This window comes from Stegostoma tigrinum, chromosome 2 (assembly GCF_030684315.1).
Source record: "Stegostoma tigrinum isolate sSteTig4 chromosome 2, sSteTig4.hap1, whole genome shotgun sequence".
Classification (NCBI taxonomy): Eukaryota; Metazoa; Chordata; class Chondrichthyes; order Orectolobiformes; family Stegostomatidae; genus Stegostoma; species Stegostoma tigrinum.
In genome coordinates, this window is record NC_081355.1 from 28,682,999 (window position 1) to 28,705,590 (window position 22,592).

Genomic DNA, 22,592 nt, shown 5'->3' on the forward strand with positions numbered 1-22,592 from the left:
TTCACTGTTATAGTTAGACAAATAAATTGTTACTTGTTGATTATAACATGGGTGTCAGAGCTTATGTTATTCAGTATATCAATAGACAGCTAAAATACCTTCCCTTCCTGCCTCTGCTCCTACTTGGTATTTCATCCATTGCTATTTCAGTCATTAGTTGAATGTCCAGTCCTTTGCACAGGGAAAGTGATGAAGATGCTGCCCTGGCAAACGTAGTTCAAGGAGGCAGTGTCTTCACATGATGGAGACCTCCTTTGAATTGCAACATGTCACAAATGTCATCAGGCTTCCTCACATCAAAGCAAGAGTTGGTACTAATTAATATTCAGGGGGTATCAGGAAAGAAAAATGCCCTAGATCCTGCACTAATGCATGTCCACTGTTACAAAACACGGAAGTGATAGGTTGGACTGGGGAAAAGGAAAGAGTAACAACTTCATCTCCGGATTGGGTTTACGGGGGTGGATGTATGGTTTAAAAATAAAATAAATCAAAACTTGAGAACTTCCATGATGATGAATCTCCTGACTAATGTTGATTAGCTCAATTTTTGGTATCATTTCAATCTAGAATTTAGTTAGCATATCTAATATTATTGAATGAGAATAAGTCTCTGTGCACTTTGTAATACTTTCTGACAGCATGTGTATTGTTGCCATGACAACATTGCAGAGAGATCTGATTGTTCAAGCTGTTGTGTGGTTGCAAACCCTATGTTATAGCTGCCTTAGGCTTAGAACCATCATCAGATGGTAGTTAACTCGAAGTGTTCTTGGCACACTTAACTGGAAGCAATTTTTTGCTCTCAAAGTGCATTAGTTTAATTTTAGGCCGAAGTAATTTCACTTGTCTAATAAATTGTTCATTAAAATGTATGGAAAAACATCTTGCATGTCATGCAATTCAATCAGATTTCCAGGAACCAGAGTGGGCTCCATTTTCTGGTGACATGTTAAACCAAGGCTCAATCCCTCCCTTTATCTCACTTGAGTGCAAGCAGCCCACTGTAGGTGGAGAGAGCCTAAATGGGTGGTGGGGTATATGACATTTTTCTCCTAGTAGCGTGCTGCAGTCCTGCTGTCAGCACTGTGAATGCATTCTCAACATGCCCAAATATCTGCCCCAGTTTGCTACTCAGTCCCTCTCTTTCCTCCTGCAGGCTGCATCCACATAGTCTCCACCAAGAAGAGACCCCTCAGGGAATTATTATCTCCTCTAGCTCTGAGAAAGATGCCTCAAATCCTTTAGAGGATGCCCTGGCAAGGCTGTCTCTCGCGCTCTCCCCTAGCTTGGATACTGATGCCTGACTGGGTATTTTAGCTAAATTGAAGATGTGAGTACACTCCAGGGAGCTCCTCACAACCCTGCCTGTGTGGCTGGCAGGGTAGGAATATGCCAAGGACTGCTAGAGACCGGGAGCCTCAGGGAGGTGTGCCCCCATCGTGTTGATTATTAATTACTTAATTCAAGTACAGTGGCAGACACAGGAGCAGCAGGCAGGTTCACTCAAGAAACATAATTGAAGATTGGAAGAACCCACCTATCTGTACTGTGATAATGGGAACTGCAGATGCTGGAGAATCCAAGATAATGAAATGTGAGGCTGGATGAACACAGCAGGCCCAGCAGCATCCCAGGAGCACAAAAGCTGACGTTTCGGGCCTAGACCCTTCATCAGAGAGCTGCCCCTGGCATGTGTGCATCAGGCTGCACCCATCAAGAGGTTGGTGCTTCCTGAGGAAACCTGGATTCCATATTCAGATAAAGGCATAGGCCTGCACTCCATCACTCTAGCCATTAGTGCTCAGCATCAGGGAGATGAGATGAGTGACTTTGACCTCACTCCAGGAGCATCTTTCTGATAATGAGACAGGGTAGTGTGAGTAGGCACTCAGCCTGAGAAGGAACCACATGGAGGCCTGGCAGAAATCTCCTCTCAGGGCAGCCCCTCCACTCTAGCTGCAATCTCTAACCCTGTAGGGGAGTTCAAGCTGGGTAGGCCACACGCAGCGTGTCTGTGTCCTCTCGTCACAAATGCCTCCAAGGCCATCGGTCTCCACTGTAGGGAAGGCTTCTGAATCCCAGCTACAGATTGCGGGACTCCACTTAAACCGAGTTGGAGAGAAAGATACAAGAAATTCTGAGGCAGATGGGTGAAGCTTGGTAAATAAGTTATCACATATTAATATTCACTTTTCGTCATGAGATGTGTGAGTGAATGTCACTTTATTTGCAACTATATCAATGAGGGTACAGCAGTGAGCCATCTTTAGCATTGCATGATGTTCTAATTCTGTCTGACCAATTAACATATTTTTCCACAGCACCCATACTAGAATGAAACTTTGTTATGATTCAGTGAGGGAGCATCAGTTATTTTGTAGCCTTCCACCAGTTTGTAAAGTTAACATTTACTAAATAGCATGAGTTGCAATAGATGATTGAAGCATTAGACTGTATTTGCAGTTGGGCGTATACAGGGCCTGCTGGCCTCTGTAGCTTCAAAACACTTATGGTTAGTGATGTTACAGTCACAGACAACTCCATTAAGTGAGGCTTACAAAGAAGTCGTGCCTGCAATGCTTTGATTGATGTTGCTGCACTGTACATTGTTGAAGGTATTGTTCTGTCTGAAGACATCCTCATTATCTTACTTGGTACAGTGCCAGATCCTCATCCACCTTCACATCACCTTGCCTCATCCTCCAGTCATTTGCTGTTTACCCTGCCTGCAGAGTACCGTTTCAAAGCCCAAGGCATGAGCTGTATGGGAACCTGATGTAAAGGGGCCAGCCTATAGCCCTCATTGGCCCCCTTGGAAGAAGATGTTGTGTTGCAGATAAGCTGGACAGCATCACCTGATTTTCTGACTGCCACCTTTTAAACAGAGAGTAGCACCACTGCCCCTCTGCAATCTGCATGGTGATCTGAGTGTGGCTGTAATGCACCTTCTCCCCATCTTTATAGCATCATTTGCTGTAAACTTCACATTAGGAGGCAGCTCCACATTTGCTGGCAGCTGATGCTTGTCCTGGGCATCCAGATGCACATGTTTCTCATCTGTTCGCAAAGCAGTCCTCAATATAGCAACTACAGAGTCAACTACAGCTTTTACACATGGTCTATTGAGGACAGTTCCACTGAACCTATGGGGGCAATATCAGAAACAAAGCAGGTCCACAGTAGTGCAATCATTCAGCAGTCACGGCGCACACACCCACATAACATTTCAACAATGTCTCCAAAACAGTGAGACATGGAGGCCTTTGACAATGAGGCCAATAGACTGCTTCAGCTTGGACCTTGCATGTTGTTGATCTGCCTCTGATATATGCTGTATAAACCATTTGGTGCAGATACTGGTTGGAGATTGTGTATGTAGCAGCAATAATGAGAACCTCCAACCTCCACATTACCCTATAAATATTATAAGGTAATGGCATGGATACTTTAAAGTTCAAGGTGTGAAGTGAACAGCTCCTGCATCTTGTGCAGGCTGTGGAATCTTGGAAGATGATTATGATGTTTTAAACTAGGGTGAATTTTTCCAGCTCACCTCACATTACTTATATTTCACAGCCACATGTAGGATAAATTTACAATGTTGAGTGATATGACCAAGAGTATTTCTTTATTTAACACAGTTGGTTAATGCATGAAGTTCACATCCAGAATTGTGTGATAACAAAAGTCTTTAACTTGTATTGTTCGAGTATCTCTTTAATGATATTGCTCCTTGAAGAACTTCACATTGCACACAGGTAAAGCCTGCTCCTCCAGAGGAAAAGAAAGCACTTTGCTCACTTTGGGCATGGTGGTGACCATCTTTCATTTTGATCGCACACTTAAAATTTGATGAGGATGGTAGGCAGCGCAGGTAGCGCTTCATAGAATGGATCACAGCCTCTCAGCCTAGCTGATCCCCAGGCCTTCATGTTTCTTTCTGCTTCGGCCTCCCTTTCACTGCCATTGCGTTCCCCATGTTCCTACACAACTCTTCTATTGCATTGTTCATCTCCCAGCTTTACCATGAAGTCCAAGTATAAAGATTAGTTATTGCCTAACTTTATTCTCCACCATCCTCTCATTGAAGCCAGGATGATGGTGATCGTTGATGACCCCCTGCCACCTTACAATGCTTTTCACTTACTGTACCAGTACTCACTGCTTGATGACTGTCCACTTTGACATGACTAAGGGGCTACTCCTTTTGGACTTTGGGACATGGCCATTTAGTCTACGTGCATGCCATGTGTTGGATAGATAAGCTGCTGACACATGCAGCAGATGTGACCTTGACATCGTACAGTGGTGTACAGCAATATGTCCATCTCTTTGGCTGATCATTGCTGGCAACCATTGCTGGCTTTGGGTCTGCACTAAAAGGTAAGACAAGGCAGAAGTATTGTGAAGCTATAAGTTCTGAATGAGGTAGCAAAGCACAAAAGACAAGGCAAGGCAGAGATGCCATAAGGTAGGCACAAAGTGAATAAACACTAAGAAAACAAATTAAGATCCCTGTGATGCAGTCTGCTGTAATGAATGAAGTGTGTCCCTGTCTTTATGTACAAAGCAGCCTGTCAGCAGCATTGCAGTTTAAAAAAAGGTGTTGGTGTGTTCCGAAGTGTAGTATTGAAGTAGATTATTTATTCTAAGTGACTCAGATGTGCCATGATGATGTGGTGAGGCTGGTGCATGTTTGATGCCAGCTGCTGTGGAAGTGAGATGCAGATATTCGCTATCCATGGAACGTGCCTTGAGAAATGGGGGATTGCTGTCCAGGGTTAGAGGCCTGGCAGCCTCATCTCACTGCTTATACCCCTAGTGAAAAGGGTCACTAAACTTGAAAACATTGACTCTGTTTTCACTTCATGGGCACTGCCAGACTTGCTGAGTTTCTCCACAACTTCTGCATTTTAAAAAAAATTCCTTGAACCTTCTCTGCTATTCGATGGTTATAGCCGATAGAATGGAATAGTCATTTATTGTCTTTTTTTTTACAAAAGCAAAATACAATTAAAAGTGTTTAAGGCGCCATACCACGGCACCTATATTAGTATCAGGATGCATAAATTAAAAAAGCATTAAAACAAAATCCAACTTAGTTCAATTCACAGCTACTGGTTTCTGGAAAATGGTAGTACCACTGCACAAACACCTTGCCGGTCCACTGGAATACTGGGCTGAAAACTGCCGCTGCAGCAGGCCATCCTTGCTGGGCCACTGGAATCTTAGGCTGCAACACTCTGCAGAAAGCTACCTCAAAAAGCCGCCTCATTGCCGATCCCAGGAAGGAAGATATCCTGGGGGTAGCTTTAGGATTCGTATCTAACTAGGCCTCAACTCTACTTTCCTCTCTATTTACCAGACCCTTTGACTCTTTTGTTAATAAAAAATCTTTTAATTCTGTCCTTAGAGTATTCAATGATCCTGCTGCGCTGTTCTCTGGGGAAGAGATTTCCATAGACTGTTGACTTTCTGGGGCGAGAGGAGTCAGACCTGTGAAGGAGCATGTTTCAGGGTTGCTCAACTGAGTTTGAGAAAAAAATCTAAGACTGATATCTTGAGTTAGTTGTTTGTTAAGCAGCTGCTGTTGGGACTGTGTTTCAACTCCAGTGGTTTTGAAAATCATAAGGAAAGCAAGAATATCTAGGCACAAGAGAGGGAGTTTATTTGTGATGAGGCTAAAGAAGTTTCACCTTCTACTTAAAGTCAATTTAAGTAACGAAAACTAACTTCTAAGTTTAAGGTTAAGCAAAGGCAGGACAGCCCAGCCAAGTGGGAAGTCCATCTTTGGTATATGGTGAATTGTGGGCAAGTCTCATGATCTAGGTAAACCCATCTGCAGGAAGTGTCGCCAATTATACAAGCTTGAGCTCTAGGTATCATAGCTCAAGTTGCTGTGAGGAGCATCTGCATCGCAGAGAACTATGTGGATAGCACATTTGGACAGGTAACCACACCACAAATTTGGGGCAAGCAGGGATATACGGAGTGAATGGCAGTCGGGCAGTGCAAGACAATTAGGCAGTTAATGCAGCAGTATTCAGAGGCCCTAACTATTAAGTGGTTTTCTGTTCTGGATCAGTAAGGGTGATGGATCCTCGGAGGATCGCAGTAAGAGCTAAGCCCATGGCACCGTGGATGGGCCCAGCTGTACAGGAGAGGAGAGAGAAGAGTGGAAAGGCAGTGCTTTTGCTGCCTTAATTACTGGCTGTACCTGAAAACTAACTTCTTGTGTTTCATATCAAAAACACTCCGATCCCATTGCACTTCACTTTTTGGAGTTTCTGTCTATTTATATAATAGTCTGTCTTTTGCTGCATACTCTGTTTGCCACATTTTTCTTTGTATTATCAGCAAATTTGGATGCATTACTTCATAAAGAGCTCTAATAAATAGTCAGGCATGATCTCCCTTTCAAAAAACCAGGTTGATTCTACCTGATTGCATTGGGACATCCTAATTGTCCTTCTGTAATCTCCTTAATAGTGGATTCTAGCATTTTTCTCTCAGATGCTAGGGTAACTGCCTTGTGATTTCCTGCTTTCTGTCTCCTTCCTTCTTTTGAATGGAAGAGTGATAGATTCTATTTTTCAAACTGATGGGATCATTCCTAAATCTGGGAATTTTAGAAAATTAAAATTAATGCATCTCTTATCTCAGTATCCACTCCCTCTAAGACCCCAGATTGAAGTGCATCAGGACCTGGGAGCTGTCAGCCTTTATTTTAAATAGCTTTCTCGATAGCCTTTCCCTGGTGATTATCATTGGTTTAAGTTCTTCACCCTCCTTTCAGCTCTTGATTTGTAAGTATTTCTGGGATGTTATATTTGTCTTTACAGTGAAGGCAGACACCATTTCATTACTTCCCACTATTAATTTCACAGATTCTGTCTCGAAAGGACCTTTGGTTATTTTTATTACTCTATTTCCTTTCAAGTGCTTGTAGATATCCTTACTTGATTCTTTTTATCTTTATAGCTAGTTTTCTCTGATACCTTAATTCCTGTCCCATTTTTTCATTCCTTGCTGCTTTTTAAATTCTGGCCAAGCTCCTAACTTGAAACTAATCTTTGAAAAATTCTTGACTTCTTTTTTTCAATTTGATACTATATTGAAATTCCTTAGTTAGCCATTGATGATACAGGTTATCTTTCAGTGTGATATTCAGGGGAATCTTTCTTTCTCACTGAAATTTATCTTTGGGTGTTTTGAAATATCCGCTTCAATGTATGTCAGTGCATCTCTGTTTATCCGCCCCTTAACCTAATTTCCCAGTTCACTTTGGTTAGCTCTGTCTTCAAACACTTGTAATTACATTTATTAAATTGCAAAGTACTAATCATGGTTCTCCTCTTCTCTCTTTCAAACTTGAATGTGAAATTCAATTATGTTATGATCACTCCTACTTAAAGGCTCCTTTTACAATGAGGTTATTCATTCATCTTGTTTCTTTGCAAATTACCAGATCTAGAATAATCGGTCCTCTGGCTGACTGTCAGTGCTGTTCCCGAGCAACTATATTGAAAACAGTCAGTGAGTGCATTTTCCAGGCTAACTGATAATCTGATTCATCCCCTTTTTATATGTAGATTAAAATACCCATGATTATTGCCATATCTTTCTCAAAAGTCTGCTTTAATTCTATCTGGATAAGCCAACCTACATTTGTAGTTACTTTTAGATGACTGATTTATGTGTGTACACAAGTGACTTCTGTACTGGGTATATAACACATGCTATGATGCTAGAAAATTATGGGGCAGGTTTTGGAGTGTTGATGCTTTTGCTTGGGAGCTACATGTGATCTTGAGTGTGCACCTCAGAGTGCTCCATCAGCTAGTGATTAAATCAGTCAGCAAACGACTGCAGACTGTGAGCTTGCAGTGCTAACCTCTTCACCTGAACTTCGGATGCCATTGTGCAAACCTGTATCCCTTGAGAGTGTTATCAACCATGTCTAAGGTGACTAAGAAGAGTTACGAAGAATACAGGTGCTTCATTGAGCTTTCAGTCTTCTGAAACCTGATGTTCATTTTCATACTGCTGTAGAACCAACAAATGTGTTTATGTTTGCAGAGAGCTTACTGATCTTAGTATTGTTAATAGCTGTCTGCACTTGTTTACCAATTATATATAGCCAATATTAGCACTGGTGACAAAAAAATTTAATTTGTAAAAATTAGGTATAGTGCGTTAGCATTAGAAAGTTCAGCAAAGAACAAGAGGATATTGCATTCGCGTCTGTCATAGGAACACTGTGCCATTTCACAAAGCTATAAACTGTATCAAATTGTTTGTGCAAAATAAATTAACCAAGGATTCACCAATCAGTATAAAATGTGCCTTTTAATGAATAACTGAATAGAGACTATTTTTGTAAAAAAATCATTAATTCTATCACTTTTTCAGAAGTCATTTGTTTCAAAAGTGTGCATTTTTAAAATACTGCAAGGTCATTAATAATGAAAATAAAATGATTCCTATTAATAACAATGGAGTAAAACCCCATAACATCTATTTTTTCAATGAGTACATAAGTTGACTGGCTTAGGAAAGTCAGACACATCATCATCATATTCCATTTGCCTTGCAAATCACAATTAAAAGTGTTGAATGTTGATGTATAGCATTCATAAAGCTTTCTGTTCCAGCACAGATAAAACTCAGAGGCTGACATTGTATAGACAGGTTAGATTGTCCAAAGTGTCTCCCTGGCTATATTCAACCATTGTGAGGGCTTTAAATTATTGACAGTAATTCATTGTTTTATAAAGAAAGAGTTGCCATATAGCACTTCTCACAACCTGTCCCAAACAATTTTATGTATTTTTACATAATCATTATTTATGATGTGCAATATTCATGATTTTAAAACTGGCTTTAGGATGTTCCCATTACAAATACTTCTACACATAAACTTTGTTCTATATTTTTTACTGATGAAGCTTAAAATTAAAGGGTGCCTTTACCTGAACCCTGAGTTTTAGCTGGTTAATTGTTGGTATGTTTATTTATTTTAATATACACAATTGCAAACTTCACTTGTCAAGCATTTTTTTTCACAGCCATTCTCATGAAGCATGTAGAGTTATTTTGGAAAACAGCAGTGTCTTAGCTGACATCCTTCTCTTAATCTACATCAATAAATCAAATTTTCTATGCATGATCATGTTACTGTTAGTGGGATCTTTCTGTACATGTATTGGCTGCCATGCTTCCAAAATTATGTCCGTTACTTCATTTCAAAAATTCTTTGTTTGCTGTAGACCATATTGGACATCATGAGGTCTTGAAAGGTGGTATTTAAGTGAATGTTTTATAATGCTGAAGCCAGGTTATCTTTTAATGTGATTTTGAAAATTGGTCCCAATGTAGGTAGCTGAAGAATTATCGCGTATGCTACAGAATTTATTATTCACTGATTCACAACTGTTATCTTGAGACAGCAGGACTGTGTTAAATATATGAAGTGTTGTTGACTGACCCTTTTATTGTTGCTTTTATTGAATATGTTAGTATTCTTTATATCACTCTTTTTCCCACAGTGAAGGAGCTTGTTGTATCCGCTGGAAGTAACATAGTGATCACGCAGCCCAAAAATTCGGTGGAACTCAATACTTTTGTGGTTCCTGCACCATCTGCAGGTGAGGCTTACATTGGAATATAATCATTCACTGCAATTGCAAACAGACCTTTGCACAGTGTCAAAGAGGCACATTGTTCTGGTGGGGGCCAGCTAGTGACAGGCTGCTTCTGCTCTTCTTTGCAAATAACACGTTAATATTTTAATTCTACCTTGGAGATGTTTAACATTTTATCCACTGTCGAAGGTTTCATCTGAAATGTGCCACCCTCATAGTATAGCACTCCTGCAGAGCTGTGCTAAGTGGCATTCTAAATTTCTGCTTAAGCCTGCAGTGTGTTGCACATTATCACAGGTATCTGGCCAATTAACCTTTTTGCTGACACACTTCAAGTTCCTTACTGCCAGATCATTTTGATGCAACAATTCAAAATTTATGATTTCACCTCACAAAAAAATTATACCATATATACGTGCAACAAAGCTATTGATATTTTCATTCCTAATTAATATTCAAGCTCAGAATTTTCATGCTGCAAGTATCTGTACTGAGAGCAAAATTTCAACTTGCAATTTCTGCATTGAACATGGTATGGTTGAAAGGCTTTGAGAGTCATAAATTTCAGGCCCTCTGAAGTCTGAATGGTGCTGTGAACTGATGAAGAAGTACTGCTAAACCAACAAACATGAAAACTGCTGAATGAAGTATGTGTGGGAACTGTTAAAAGCCTTGTATTTCCTACCTGTCCAGAAATTGGGTTGCATTACCTCACTGTTCACCTTGTTACCAAGTTTTAGAGATGTGCATCAAGGCAACTTGCATATCTCAACTTTAGCTGATCACAAAGTGGCATGATTTTTGGAAATTATTTTCATTGGGTGTGGGTGTCAATGTCAAGGTCTGCATTTGTTGCCCACCCTTAAGTATCCTTGAACTGAGCGATTTGGCCAGCCATTTCTAAGGACAGTTCAGTGTCAACTGCATTGCTATAGGTCTGGAGTCACATGGAAGCCAGACCAGGTAAGGATGGCACATGAGTGAATGAGATGGGGTTTTATCACAATCAGTAATAGTTGTCATAGTCTTCATGACTGCAGTTCCGTTTCATTTCTGACTTTCTCAAATTGAATTTAAATTCTGCTATCTGACATGGTGGGAATTGAACCCATATCCCTAAAGCGTTAGCCTGGACCTCTGGCTTACCAGGCTGTGAAATTACCACTTTGTCACCATCGTACCTTCAAATTGGTTTGGTTACCTACCAATTACAGGGCTCGATACATCACTTTATTGACAGTGACACAGTGGTCATATTCTCATCTCTAAGTTTGAAGGTTGTGGTTTCAAAGCCCACTCCAAAGATTTGAGCATGTAATCTCCACTGAAGCTCCTGATGTAGTAGTGAAGGAGTGCTGCATTGTAGGTGGTAACATATTTCAAGGGATGGTAGTGGTTACATATTTATCATCTTTAAAATTAATAAAAACTTTGATAGAATGGATAGTCATCAAAAAATTCAATAGGGAATTAAAAGAAAATCGTAAACTAAAGAGTGGTGGGAATATAGAACTCACTATCATGGGGAATGGTTGTAGTGAATACTGTGGGTGTATTTCATATCAACTAGGCAAACAGGGTTACTTTGATCAATTTGGATGAAGAAAGATGTGAGGAGACTTGAATGGCTTATGGGGTCTGGTTGTTTCTGTGCATGGATTTCATATCATCCTATGTAGGTGTTGACCAGTCAACAGAATGTTACTGAATCACTAATTAACAAATTTCCTTGAGTGGTTTACATTATTTTCGGCAAATATTAATCCTCTGATTGCAAGCATCAGCATTCCTAGCTTAGGTTCAGCAGGAGTCAAACATCCCCTCAACTGTTTCTAAGCCTTTCACCAGCCTTAACAAAGCACCTCCTTCAGCACCAGTATCCTGTGGATCCAGGAAATGTTTGGACAATGCATCGGCACTTTGTCAAAAGCAACAAAATGCATAGTGTCAGAGTTTGCTTTGCTTTGAAGTCCATAAAGGTAGTTTTGAACTAAAGTTAATAAACATACTTTTTTTAAAAAAAAACTATTTTTTACCACTAAAACAGTTATTGCAGTGAACTCTGACAGTCTTAATTCCCAACCTGCTGTGCACACTAGCATTATAGAAATATCAATGGATGCTTTTGGAATACATCCACCTCCTTCATGGAGCATTCTGAAATTGAAAACACAACATGCGTATTTCTGCATGTTTATCCATTATTAAAATAATGTTGTAACTAATTTATTGTGTTTGCCTGTAAGGTAATGTTGAGGTTTTGTGTAAACTTTGCAGTTTTCAGATGATGATCTGGAAAGATTCTGACATCTGTCTATAGCATATGTTCATTGCTAGTCCTGCCTGGAGAGTTTAATTCTGTTCCCTGATTGAAGGTAGTGGGGTTAGTTCGTGTTTTTACAGCAAAAGAGATCTTCATTCTAATGATCCAGATTGTTTTCTGTTAGTATGTGCACAGGGTCTTTTTCAATGCTATCGGTAATCTGTCAGTAAATTGAATAAAACAAACAAACAAGTTGGACGTGATATCAGTTCTTACTAATAAATGATGTCAACCAGATGCCAAAACTAGAGACAGTCCGATTGTCAAATCTTGATGATGTGCTTAAGAAGGAGGGAGAATATAATTACATTTAGACCAGCACAAAGGATGACATCAGTAAATGTCAGGGATGGGGATATTGTAGTGGGGGAATTGGACAGTGGCAGGCAATAGGGTACAAATAAAAGAGGGGCTGTAAATAATAATAGAAGGAAGGATGTAGCATAAGAGTTAGAATTTGTGTTTTAAGCGCTGCAAGTAAAGGCAAAACTAGAAGTTTAAAGTAAGTAAGTCAGGAGAAAGAAATTTTAAAAAATTGAAAACAGTTAAGTTAGAGCAGGACAGATTAGGCCCAAATAAGTGCCCTTTAACAAAGGTACAAATTAACTGAATCACAGAATTTAGCTCACAGGATATGATATGTAGCCTTGGCTGAATTGGATTGCTGAAGGACAAGGGATGGGAGTGGAAGTTATATAGGTTCCAAAGTTCTAAGATGCAGAGAGATTTTGTGCCCTAGTGCATGAATTGCAGCAGGTTAGTATGCAGATACAGCAAATAATCCGGAAAGTTAATAGAATGTTATGTTGCATTGTGAGGGGAATCAAATGCAAGATTGAGGAGGTTATGCTTCAGTTGTACAGTAGTGAGACCACATCTTGAATATCCTGTACAGTACTGGTCTCCTGAGGGGCCTTGACTGGCTGGATGTGGAAAAGATGTTTTCTATTGTGGGGTTGTGGGGGAATCTAGAATGAGGGGCCATAGTTTAAAAATAAAGATTTGCCCATTTAACAAGAGATGGGAAAAAAAAGGCTTCAGAAAGTTGAGTCTTTGGAATTCCCTTCCTCAAAAGCCACTGGATGCAGGACCTTTAAATATTTTTAGGTTGAGTAGATAGATACTTGATTACCAAGGGAATAAAAGATTTTTTGAGGGTATGCAGGAGTGTGGAGTTGAGGTTAAAATCAGGTCGGCCATGATCAAATTGAATGATGGAGTAGGCTTGAAGGGCTGAGTGGCCTACTCTTGTTCCTTGTTCCAAATCCAGGGAAGATCAGGAAACTGATAAAAGGGATCTTTTGGTATTAAAAGTCAAATCATTTTGAGAGTAGGAGAGGATATATTAAGAGAGAAGTGTTCAGTAAAAACTTAATGGACATGAATAATAAAAAAGATTTAAGACCCAATAGAGCCCCTGTTAACAGCAGAGTGTATGAATCCCGAAATTGGACAAGTGTTTGATAAAGACAGGGTGGCTTTCATAGGAAATTTTAACTTCCATACGAGATCTTGGGAGTAATGTGGGAGGGCGGGGGTGAGGCACATTCACCACTGCTTCATTCAGGCCATGTATGAATATCCTTGGAGAGAGTGCTGACCTCAGTTAACTGCATTCCAGAACTCTTCAACAGCTGCTGTCACGGACTTGCCTGTGCTGCCACCATTCCTGATGCAATGAGTGGCTGATGACTCTGGGAGTCCAATGGGGTGGGGAGTTCAGAGAGGGGAGGGAACCATTACTGCAGGTAATTACTTGGCTGGCTGATGTTAAATTCAATCGGGGCTATGACTGGTGAAGACCAGTTTCCCCCAGCTTTCCAGCTAATTTATGGGCCTGTTATATCCCAGAATTAGGTTGGGATTAACAGATTAACCGTCAGCAGCAATTTGGGGGAAAAAAGAATGTTTGTGCATTCAAGAGAGTTTTTTTTGCCACAATATAACCTCAAACTAACAAAGGGACAAACCATAATCGATTTAATAGTGAGTAATGAGCCAGATTTAGTTAATAGCCCAAAGATGCATGAAATGATCGAGTTCAGTGTTGTGTTTGGAAGGGAGGAACGCAAAACCGCTGCTAAGATTCTATTTTATATAAAGCTGATGTTTTTCAACAACATTAAACTCAGTCTGAGGACAGGAAATGAGACAAATCTGTTGATGAGTAAATCAACTTATCAGTGGGACATGTTCAAATAAAAATATTAATGTTAAAAAGTACCATTTTGTCTCCCTAAAATGGTGGTTCTCCAACCTCCTTGTTTGAGTGATCTCTTTTCATAATCACATCTACTTCCTCAAACTAAATTATAATGCTATATCACAGGAGAGTGTTGCATATAATGTTTTAATAAAGCTTTTAAGGAGGTAGATATTTACTTACAGATATCAACTTGATGGGTGTGCCAGCTGTTCACTGCAAAGTCCGTCCATCCTTGGCAGGCATCCAGGAAGAGTAGAACAGCAAGGTGGTACTCTGGGAACAGAGGTGGAATAGGAATAGTGGGGAAGCACACCATGGTGTGAGCCAAAGAGGGAGTGAGCAGGAGTTTGCAATAAAGGACTAAATTATGCCTTCCTCACAAATGCTTGTTTGATGACCGCTGCTCTAGTGGGCAAGAACTGTACTTACTTAAAAAAACACTGGTTCGGATGTTTAGGAAGTAGTGTGAAAATTAAAGCCATGCATCTGAGTTGTGAAATTAGGAAATGTTTTTACGTTCAAAGAGTGATGGAAGTTGGGAAGTCTATTCCACAAATGGCAGTTGATACCAGGTACTAAAGAGTTGTGGGAATATAGAACTCTAGGAATGCTGATGCTTGCAATCAGAGGATTAACAGGTACTTATTTTAAATTTATTTTAAATAAGTAATCAGAAATGTGGGTAAAAGGGTGAGTTTTTGGACTTAGATTGGCCATGATCTCACTGAATGCCAGGGAGACTTGAGGAGCTAAGTGGCCCACTTCTGTTCCTATGCTTCTAAGTTATTATTTCTCATTAGTTTCCAATTAAGTTGTGATGATTAGTTTAGCAAACCAAAAGTTGCTCGTAGCAGGGCTAATTGTAATTGTAGTTATATCTGTTATTCTTTCTTCCCCTCTAAGCAAATGACTAGCCGTTAGGTTTGCTTATCTGAAGTGGAATGATTGTCCTCAAATCAAAAGCCTTAAGATTAATTGCCCAGAAGGAAAAATCAGCAAAATTTTGATATGTTGTATATTGGTCCCAGTTGATGTGATTACTCCAAAATGGAGTTCCAGTATGATCATTTCCAAAAATAATTTTTATTTTAACTGATTTTTCCCTCAGGGTAAGTTAGTTTTCCTTTGCTCAACATTTGCCTCTTCCTTTTATGCCTTCAGGAATGTCTCTCCAGTGTAATGGTCATTCTTTTGCCTCTGTGACTCGAAAGTGGCTTGCTTTCTGCCTCCAGGTTGACAGTATGCAGCTTTCTCAAACACCTACATAAGCAATTCCTCCTTGTGTCCAAGACATTGCCTCCTAATATTATAAGAAACCTTATCTTCGTATAGCCTCAAACATGACCTTAGGATATCCTGATTTCACTACAAATCAAATACAAGTGCCTTAATTTAGGAAAAGTAGCATCCAATTTGTGCACAGTAAGATGTCACAAACTGAAATGTGATAATGACCATATAATCTGGTTTAGTGACGTTGGTTAAAGGATAAATATTGATGGGATGCTTTAAGTCCCTTCACATGCCACCAATGATTATATCTCAAAGTAGCAAACTGGTGGGAAAGCTAACTCCAGGTAGGCACAAAGGATTTTGATTTTTGAGCACACTGATATTTGCTAATCAGCCCTGCGCTTTATATTGATGCTTTTCTTCCTTCAGAATCACCTTATAGTTATCAGTGGAATCTTGTGAGCCATCCTGTGGACTTTGAGGGTGTAATGGAAGGCAAGGACTCTTCAACACTGAAGCTATCTCAGGTAAAGGGAGAAAATCAATTCAATTTTTAAAAAAAAAATGGAGTAAGTACCAACTATGAAAGTGAAAACTATGTTTGTGTTTCAGCAGGGACCTTCCAGAAAAGTTGGTCCATTGTGAATTCACTGCAATTTCTGAAGCCCACATTGTAATGGATTCAGCTCCCTTTTTATAATGCGTGAGCCAGCTTCAGACTGCAATTCAGGCCTTCAATTATTCTTTGCTAGATATTAGGAGTTTGGGACCACAGGTACTTTAGATAGGCAGTCAATCATATGTAAAGATTATTCAGATTCGAAAGTTTGTTAAGAAACAACAGTTTAGATATAATACATTGGTTAGACACGAGAAGTGTGCAACTTGTGACTGTTGAGGATGGTTTGTTGACATCAGAGGGTGCACAGGCAGTTGGCACGGAGTGTCTCGATCTCTTTAAAGTTGTGAAGGCAGCATCCTGCTTTCTAGCTGAAGTGCTAGGAAATTCTTCTCTAGGTTTTCACTCAATCTCTTCTGGTCCATCTTCCACCAGCAGTAGCCAGCTCCCTGACAAAGATGAAGGACTAATCATACAAAATCTCCCTCTGACCCTGAACACTTGTTGTCGATATATCCTGGATTTGAGGCAGGCAATCTGACCTCTGTCAATCACTTGATCCCATGAGCATAGGTTGAGTTCTCACTGTTCGAGTGACCTCTGACCCCTTTTCTTACCTACATCTGTAAGTTTGTCCACACTGTTTTGGAACAGAACCTTTCTTTTCTCAAATAGCCCAATGATTATTGGGCAAATATGATTGCCATGAAGTGCTTTGGTGTCAATTGTGGAACTTGATGACCTTGGTGGTCTTTATGTCATCATCCTTTCGTCCTTTTTTGATGAGAAATCGTTTCTGTTTAGGGAAAGAAAATAGCTGCTGTAGCAGACGTTGCACGAGGTTTCATGCTGCTCAGGAAATACTAGAAAAATTCAGTTTCAAAGGGACGAAGTTTACATTCAATTGAGTAGCTCTCAATATAAGAGCAATACATTGCTGTTTGTTCATTAATTCTGGCTGGTTGGGAGCTTTGTAAGTGGTTCTCAGAAAGCCAAATTTATTGCCACTTCAACTGCAGAGGACTCACTCACAGCCCATACAGTTGCAGTGCCTGTGATACTACAACCAGCAAAAGTCACAGCAAGGTGCCTACAGCAAAGAACAGTTCACATTATCCTGGAACAAGGGGGTAAATGAGAAAAAGACAGTAGGGGTTCTGGTGCTAAGTGAACAGGAAGGGTGGCAAGTGGTATAGTGAATGGGGAGAGCAAAACGGTGTGGAGGACACTGATTGAACAAAGGAACATGAAAGCGGGGCATCAAGCAGAGCTGAGTGTATTGAAGATTCCTTGGGCTTCAGTGCATGTGCATCTGCAGACATGCATATGATCAGGGCTGACTTCTGGCTCCACATACACAGTGAATGTATTAGCAACGCTGACCTCTCTGCCAGTGCTTTTTAAAAAATATATTCAAAGAACATGGGTGTCGCTGACTGTACCAGCATTTATTGCCTGTCCCTAATTACCCTTCGAGGAGCTGATGGTGAGCTGCTTTCTCATACTGCTACTCTCCTTGCACTGTAGTTAGGATCCACAATACTGCTGGATTTTAACCCAGCAGTGAAGGAACAGCAAAGCATTTCAGAGTCAAGATGGTGAGTAGCTTGGAGGGGAACTTGCATATAAGGTGCCCTCAGTATTTTCTTCTTGTTTACTAGTTTTTCCAGCATAGCTGAGAGTACGTAATGTGGTGCACTTCTGTAAAGTGGTGGCCATATCCTAAACAGATCACTAATGACTACTGTGGTTTAAAAAAAACTTGTTGGTCACAAGTTGAGACATGTAGGGCATTTAATAAGAATGTGAAATGATTGGTAGTCATATCTAACTAATTTTTATTTTTCAGCTCTAAATTCTCCAAATAGAACAGTAGAAAAGAATGAATTCTGAATGTTAGCATCAGCAATATATTTGATTGCTTAAGAAGTTAATCATAATTGCTGCCTTGTCGTTCATTTAATGTAATTTGATTCTCAAGTCAATTGTGTTTACTGAGACCAGTGCAAATTCCATAATAAATATCTAAACAAGAAGTATGAAGTGGACAAATGAAATACCACTTGGATGGAATACATGATTTGTCTTCCTGCTAATGGAAACCTATGTGCTTGTAAGTCCACAAAGTAGAAGCTTAGGCCAATTAGAGTTTAATCGCTTTTATTGAGCAAAGCTTTCATATTAGAATGTTTTTGATTTTCATAGTTCAGAAGCATTTACTGTTATGACCAGGTGAGGAGGGGGTCACAACTTCCCTTTTTTTTATATTCCTTTCAGTCTGTATCATACCTCAACTAAACATATCAAAAATGAAGGAGCAAATTGCATGGTTTTCTTGAGTGAAAGATTGTGACATTTTATTACCCCAAAAATATTATAAAACACCACAATAAACATACATTCAGATGCAGGTTGGGCTTAAAAAGAAAGAGAGACGTGAGGGATAGTTGATACAGACCAAGAAGCAAAGGTGGTCACAGCTTTGGTTTCTTTCAGAACCTCTGTGTTACCAGCAGGAGAATACCCAAGCCCACCTATAGTGGTGGCACGGTGGCTCAGTGGTTAGCACTGCTACCTCGGGTGACTGTCTGTGTGGCATTTACACATTCTCCCCGTGTCTGTGTGGGTTTCCTCCGCGTGCTGCGGTTTCCACCCACAGTCCAAAGATGTGCAGCTTAGGTGGATTAGCCATGCCCATCGTGTCAAGGGATGTGCTGGCTAGATGGGATGGGTCTGGGTGGGATGCTCTTTTGAGGATTGGTGTGGATTTGATGGGCCTAAAGGCTTGCTTCCACACTGTAGGAATTCTATGATTCTGTGTTCAGCTGTGCTCTGGTTTCCTCTGTAAATGTGAGGTTGCAGATGTCCTGGAATGTGCAGTGAATCGGGATTCTTGTTCCAAATTGCCTTTCATTGGCTAGTTTCTGAGTTTGAGATTGAGACAATACGACAGGCAGAGAGAGGCTCTTCTAGTTTTTGCAAAGCCATTTTCTTATCTCCCCTTTGCTGCTCAGAAGCAGCTGTTGATTAAGGTTCCTTTGCATATTGCTGAGTCTGCTCATTAATTTTTCCAAGCTGACTACTCCAGAGACACCCTTCTATCTGTAACTTTAAAAAAAGGTGTGAATTAACTGGGAGATATAATGCCTTTTATAATGTTGTGAATTTGGCCTAGATTTACTGATAGTGTCATGAGCTTGGCTCAACCTGGTCAGATGATCACAGCAATCCTCTTAGGACAGTATTTGCAATTGTAAAAACAATTTTTAGTTCATGAACATCTCTGGTACCAAAGTCAAATGATGAAAATTGAATAATGAAAGTTTGTTTTTCCCACTATAACATTATCATGTTAAGATCATTTTGGATCCATGACAAAGTATGACAACTACAAAATCGTCTCTCCATGATATGTTAACATAATTTTCTTTCGGGAATGTCCTTTAGGGAAGGAAACTGCCATCCTTACCTGGTCTGGCCTATATGTGACTCCAGACACACAGCAATGTGGTTAACTCTTAACTGCCCTCTGGGCAATAAGGGATGGGCAACAATGCTGCCTAGACAGCAATGCCCTCATCCTGTGAAGGAATAATACTCATTAAAAAATTCTCTTCTAACAATTCAACAAAAAAGAAAGCCAAATAGGAGTACTGTTAATTTTCAGACTGGAAGAAAGGTTATGGTCAGGCTCCTCAGGAATTGATGTTAGCACCTATGCAATGTCCGGGCACAATTTCAAAATTTGCAGATAACATGAATATTGGAAGTACTGTGAACTGTGAGGAAGATTATTCTAAACTGTAAGAGTGTATAATCAAGTTGGTGGATGGATAATCAAGTAAAAAATGGCATTCAATACAGAGAACTGAGAAATGATTCACAGTTAGTAGGGAAAATGAGGGGAGGTAGCATATATGAAAGGATACAATTCTAAAGGGAGAGATAATGGGAACTGCAGATGCTGGAGAATTCCAAGATAATAAAATGTGAGGCTGGATGAACACAGCAGGCCAAGCAGCATCTCAGGAGCACAAAAGCTGACGTTTCGGGCCTAGACCCTTCATCAGAGAGGGGGATGGGGAGAGGGAACTGGAATAAATAGGGAGAGAGGGGGAGGCGGACCGAAGATGGAGAGAAAAGAAGATAGGTGGAGAGAGTATAGGTGGGGAGGTAGGGAGGGGATAGGTCAGTCCAGGGAAGACGGACAGGTCAAGGAGGTGGGATGAGGTTAGTAGGTAGCTGGGGGTGCGGCTTGGGGTGGGAGGAAGGGATGGGTGAGAGGAAGAACCGGTTAGGGAGGCAGAGACAGGTTGGACTGGTTTTGGGATGCAGTGGGTGGGGGGGAAGAGCTGGGCTGGTTGTGTGGTGCAGTGGGGGGAGGGGACGAACTGGGCTGGTTTAGGGATGCAGTAGGGGAAGGGGAGATTTTGAAACTGGTGAAGTCCACATTGATACCATCGGGCTGCAGGGTTCCCAGGCGGAATATGAGTTGCTGTTCCTGCAACCTTCGAGTGGCATCATTGTGGCAGTGCAGGAGGCCCATGCTGGACATGTCATCTAGAGAATGGGAGGGGGAGTGGAAATGGTTTGCGACTGGGAGGTGCAGTTGTTTGTTGCAAACTGAGCGGAGGTGTTCTGCAAAGCGGTCCCCAAGCCTCCACTTGGTTTCCCCAATGTAGAGGAAGCCGCACCGGGTACAGTGGATGCAGTATACCACAATGGCAGATGTGTAGGTGAACCTCTGCTTAATGTGGAATGTCATCTTGGGGTCTGGGATAGGGGTGAGGGAGGAGGTGTGGGGACAAGTGTAGCATTTCCTGCGGTTGCAGGGGAAGGTGCCGGGTGTGGTGGGGTTGGAGGGCAGTGTGGAGCGAACAAGGGAGTCACGGAGAGAGTGGTCTCTCCGGAAAGCAGACAAGGGTGGGGATGGAAAAATGTCTTGGGTGGTGGGGTCAGATTGTAAATGGTGGAAGTGTCGGAGGATGATGCGTTGTATCCGGAGGTTGGTAGGGTGATGTGTGAGAACGAGGGGGATCCTCTTAGGGCGGTTGTGGCGGGGGCGGGATGTGAGGGATGTGTTGCGGGAAATACGGGAGACGCGGTCAAGGGCTTTCACGATGACTGTGGGGGGAAAGTTGCGGTCCTTAAAGAACTTGGACATCTGGGATGTGCGGGAGTGGAATGTCTTATCGGGGGAGCAGATGCGGCGGAGGCGGAGGAATTGGGAATAGGGGATGGAATTTTTGCAGGAGGGTGGGTGGGAGGAGGTGTATTCTAGGTAGCTGTGGGAGTCGGTGGGCTTGAAATGGACATCAGTTACAAGCTGGTTGCCTGAGATGGAGACTGAGAGGTCCAGGAAGGTGAGGGATGTGCTGGAGATGGCCCAGGTGAACTGAAGGTTGGGATGGAAGGTGTTAGTGAAGTGGATGAACTGTTCGAGCTCCTCTGGGGAGCAAGAGGCGGTGCCGATACAGTCATCAATGTACCGGAGGAAGAGGTGGGGTTTGGGGCCTGTGTAGGTGCGGAAGAGGGACTGTTCCACGTAACCTGCAAAGAGGCAGGCATAGCTGGGGCCCATGCGGGTGCCCATGGCCACCCCCTTAGTCTGTAGGAAGTGGGAGGAGTCAAAAGAGAAGTTGTTGAGTGTGAGGACGAGTTCAGCTAGGCGGATGAGAGTGTCGGTGGAGGGGGACTGGTCGGGCCTGCGGGACAGGAAGAAGCGGAGGGCCTTGAGGCCATCTCCATGCGGAATGCAGGTGTACAGGGACTGGACGTCCATGGTGAATATGAGGTGTTGGGGGCCAGGGAATTGGAAGTCCTGGAGGAGGTGGAGGGCGTGGGTGGTGTCACGGACGTAGGTGGGGAGTTCCTGGACCAAAGGGGAGAAAATGGAGTCCAGATAGGTGGAGATGAGTTTGGTGGGGCAGGAGCAGGCTGAGACGATGGGTCGACCAGGGCAGGCAGGTTTGTGGATTTTGGGAAGGAGATAGAAACGGGCCGTGCGGGGTTGGGGAACAATGAGGTTGGAGGCTGTGGGTGGGAGGTCCCCTGAGGTGATGAGGTCGTGAATGGTGTTGGAGATGATGGTTTGGTGCTCGGGTGTGGGGTCATGATCGAGGAGGCGGTAGGAGGTGGTGTCGGAGAGTTGGCGTCTGGCCTCGGCGATGTAGAGGTCAGTGCGCCATACTACCACTGCGCCACCCTTGTCTGCGGGTTTGATAGTGAGGTTGGGGTTGGAGCAGAGGGAGCGGAGTGGGTGAGAGGGGTGGAGAGGTTGAGGCGGTTAATGTCTCGACGGCAGTTGGAGATGAAGAGGTCGAGGGAGGGTAGGAGGCCTGGGGGTGGTGTCGACCCACTCCAACCTCTCCCCCGCAGAACGGGCAGCCCTACTCTCCCTCCGCTCCAACCCCAACCTCACCATCAAACCCGCAGACAAGGGTGGCGCAGTGGTAGTATGGCGCACTGACCTCTACATCTCCGAGGCCAGACGCCAACTCTCCGACACCACCTCCTACCGCCTCCTCGATCGTGACCCCACCCCCGAGCACCAAACCATCATCT

At 42.0% G+C, this 22,592-nt stretch overlaps 1 protein-coding gene across 3 annotated transcripts in view; it reads left to right on the top strand.

The window, feature by feature from the left end:
• The window catches only part of LOC125447838 (dyslexia-associated protein KIAA0319-like), a 118,786-nt gene that overhangs the window by 43,313 nt on the left and 52,881 nt on the right, over positions 1-22,592 (top strand). For all 3 annotated transcript variants that reach the window (XM_048522628.2, XM_048522617.2, XM_048522625.2), the window contains 2 exons: positions 9,552-9,650; positions 15,839-15,936. In XM_048522628.2, coding sequence (XP_048378585.1) covers positions 9,552-9,650; positions 15,839-15,936 — 197 coding nt within the window. The remainder of the gene's footprint in view (positions 1-9,551; positions 9,651-15,838; positions 15,937-22,592) is intronic.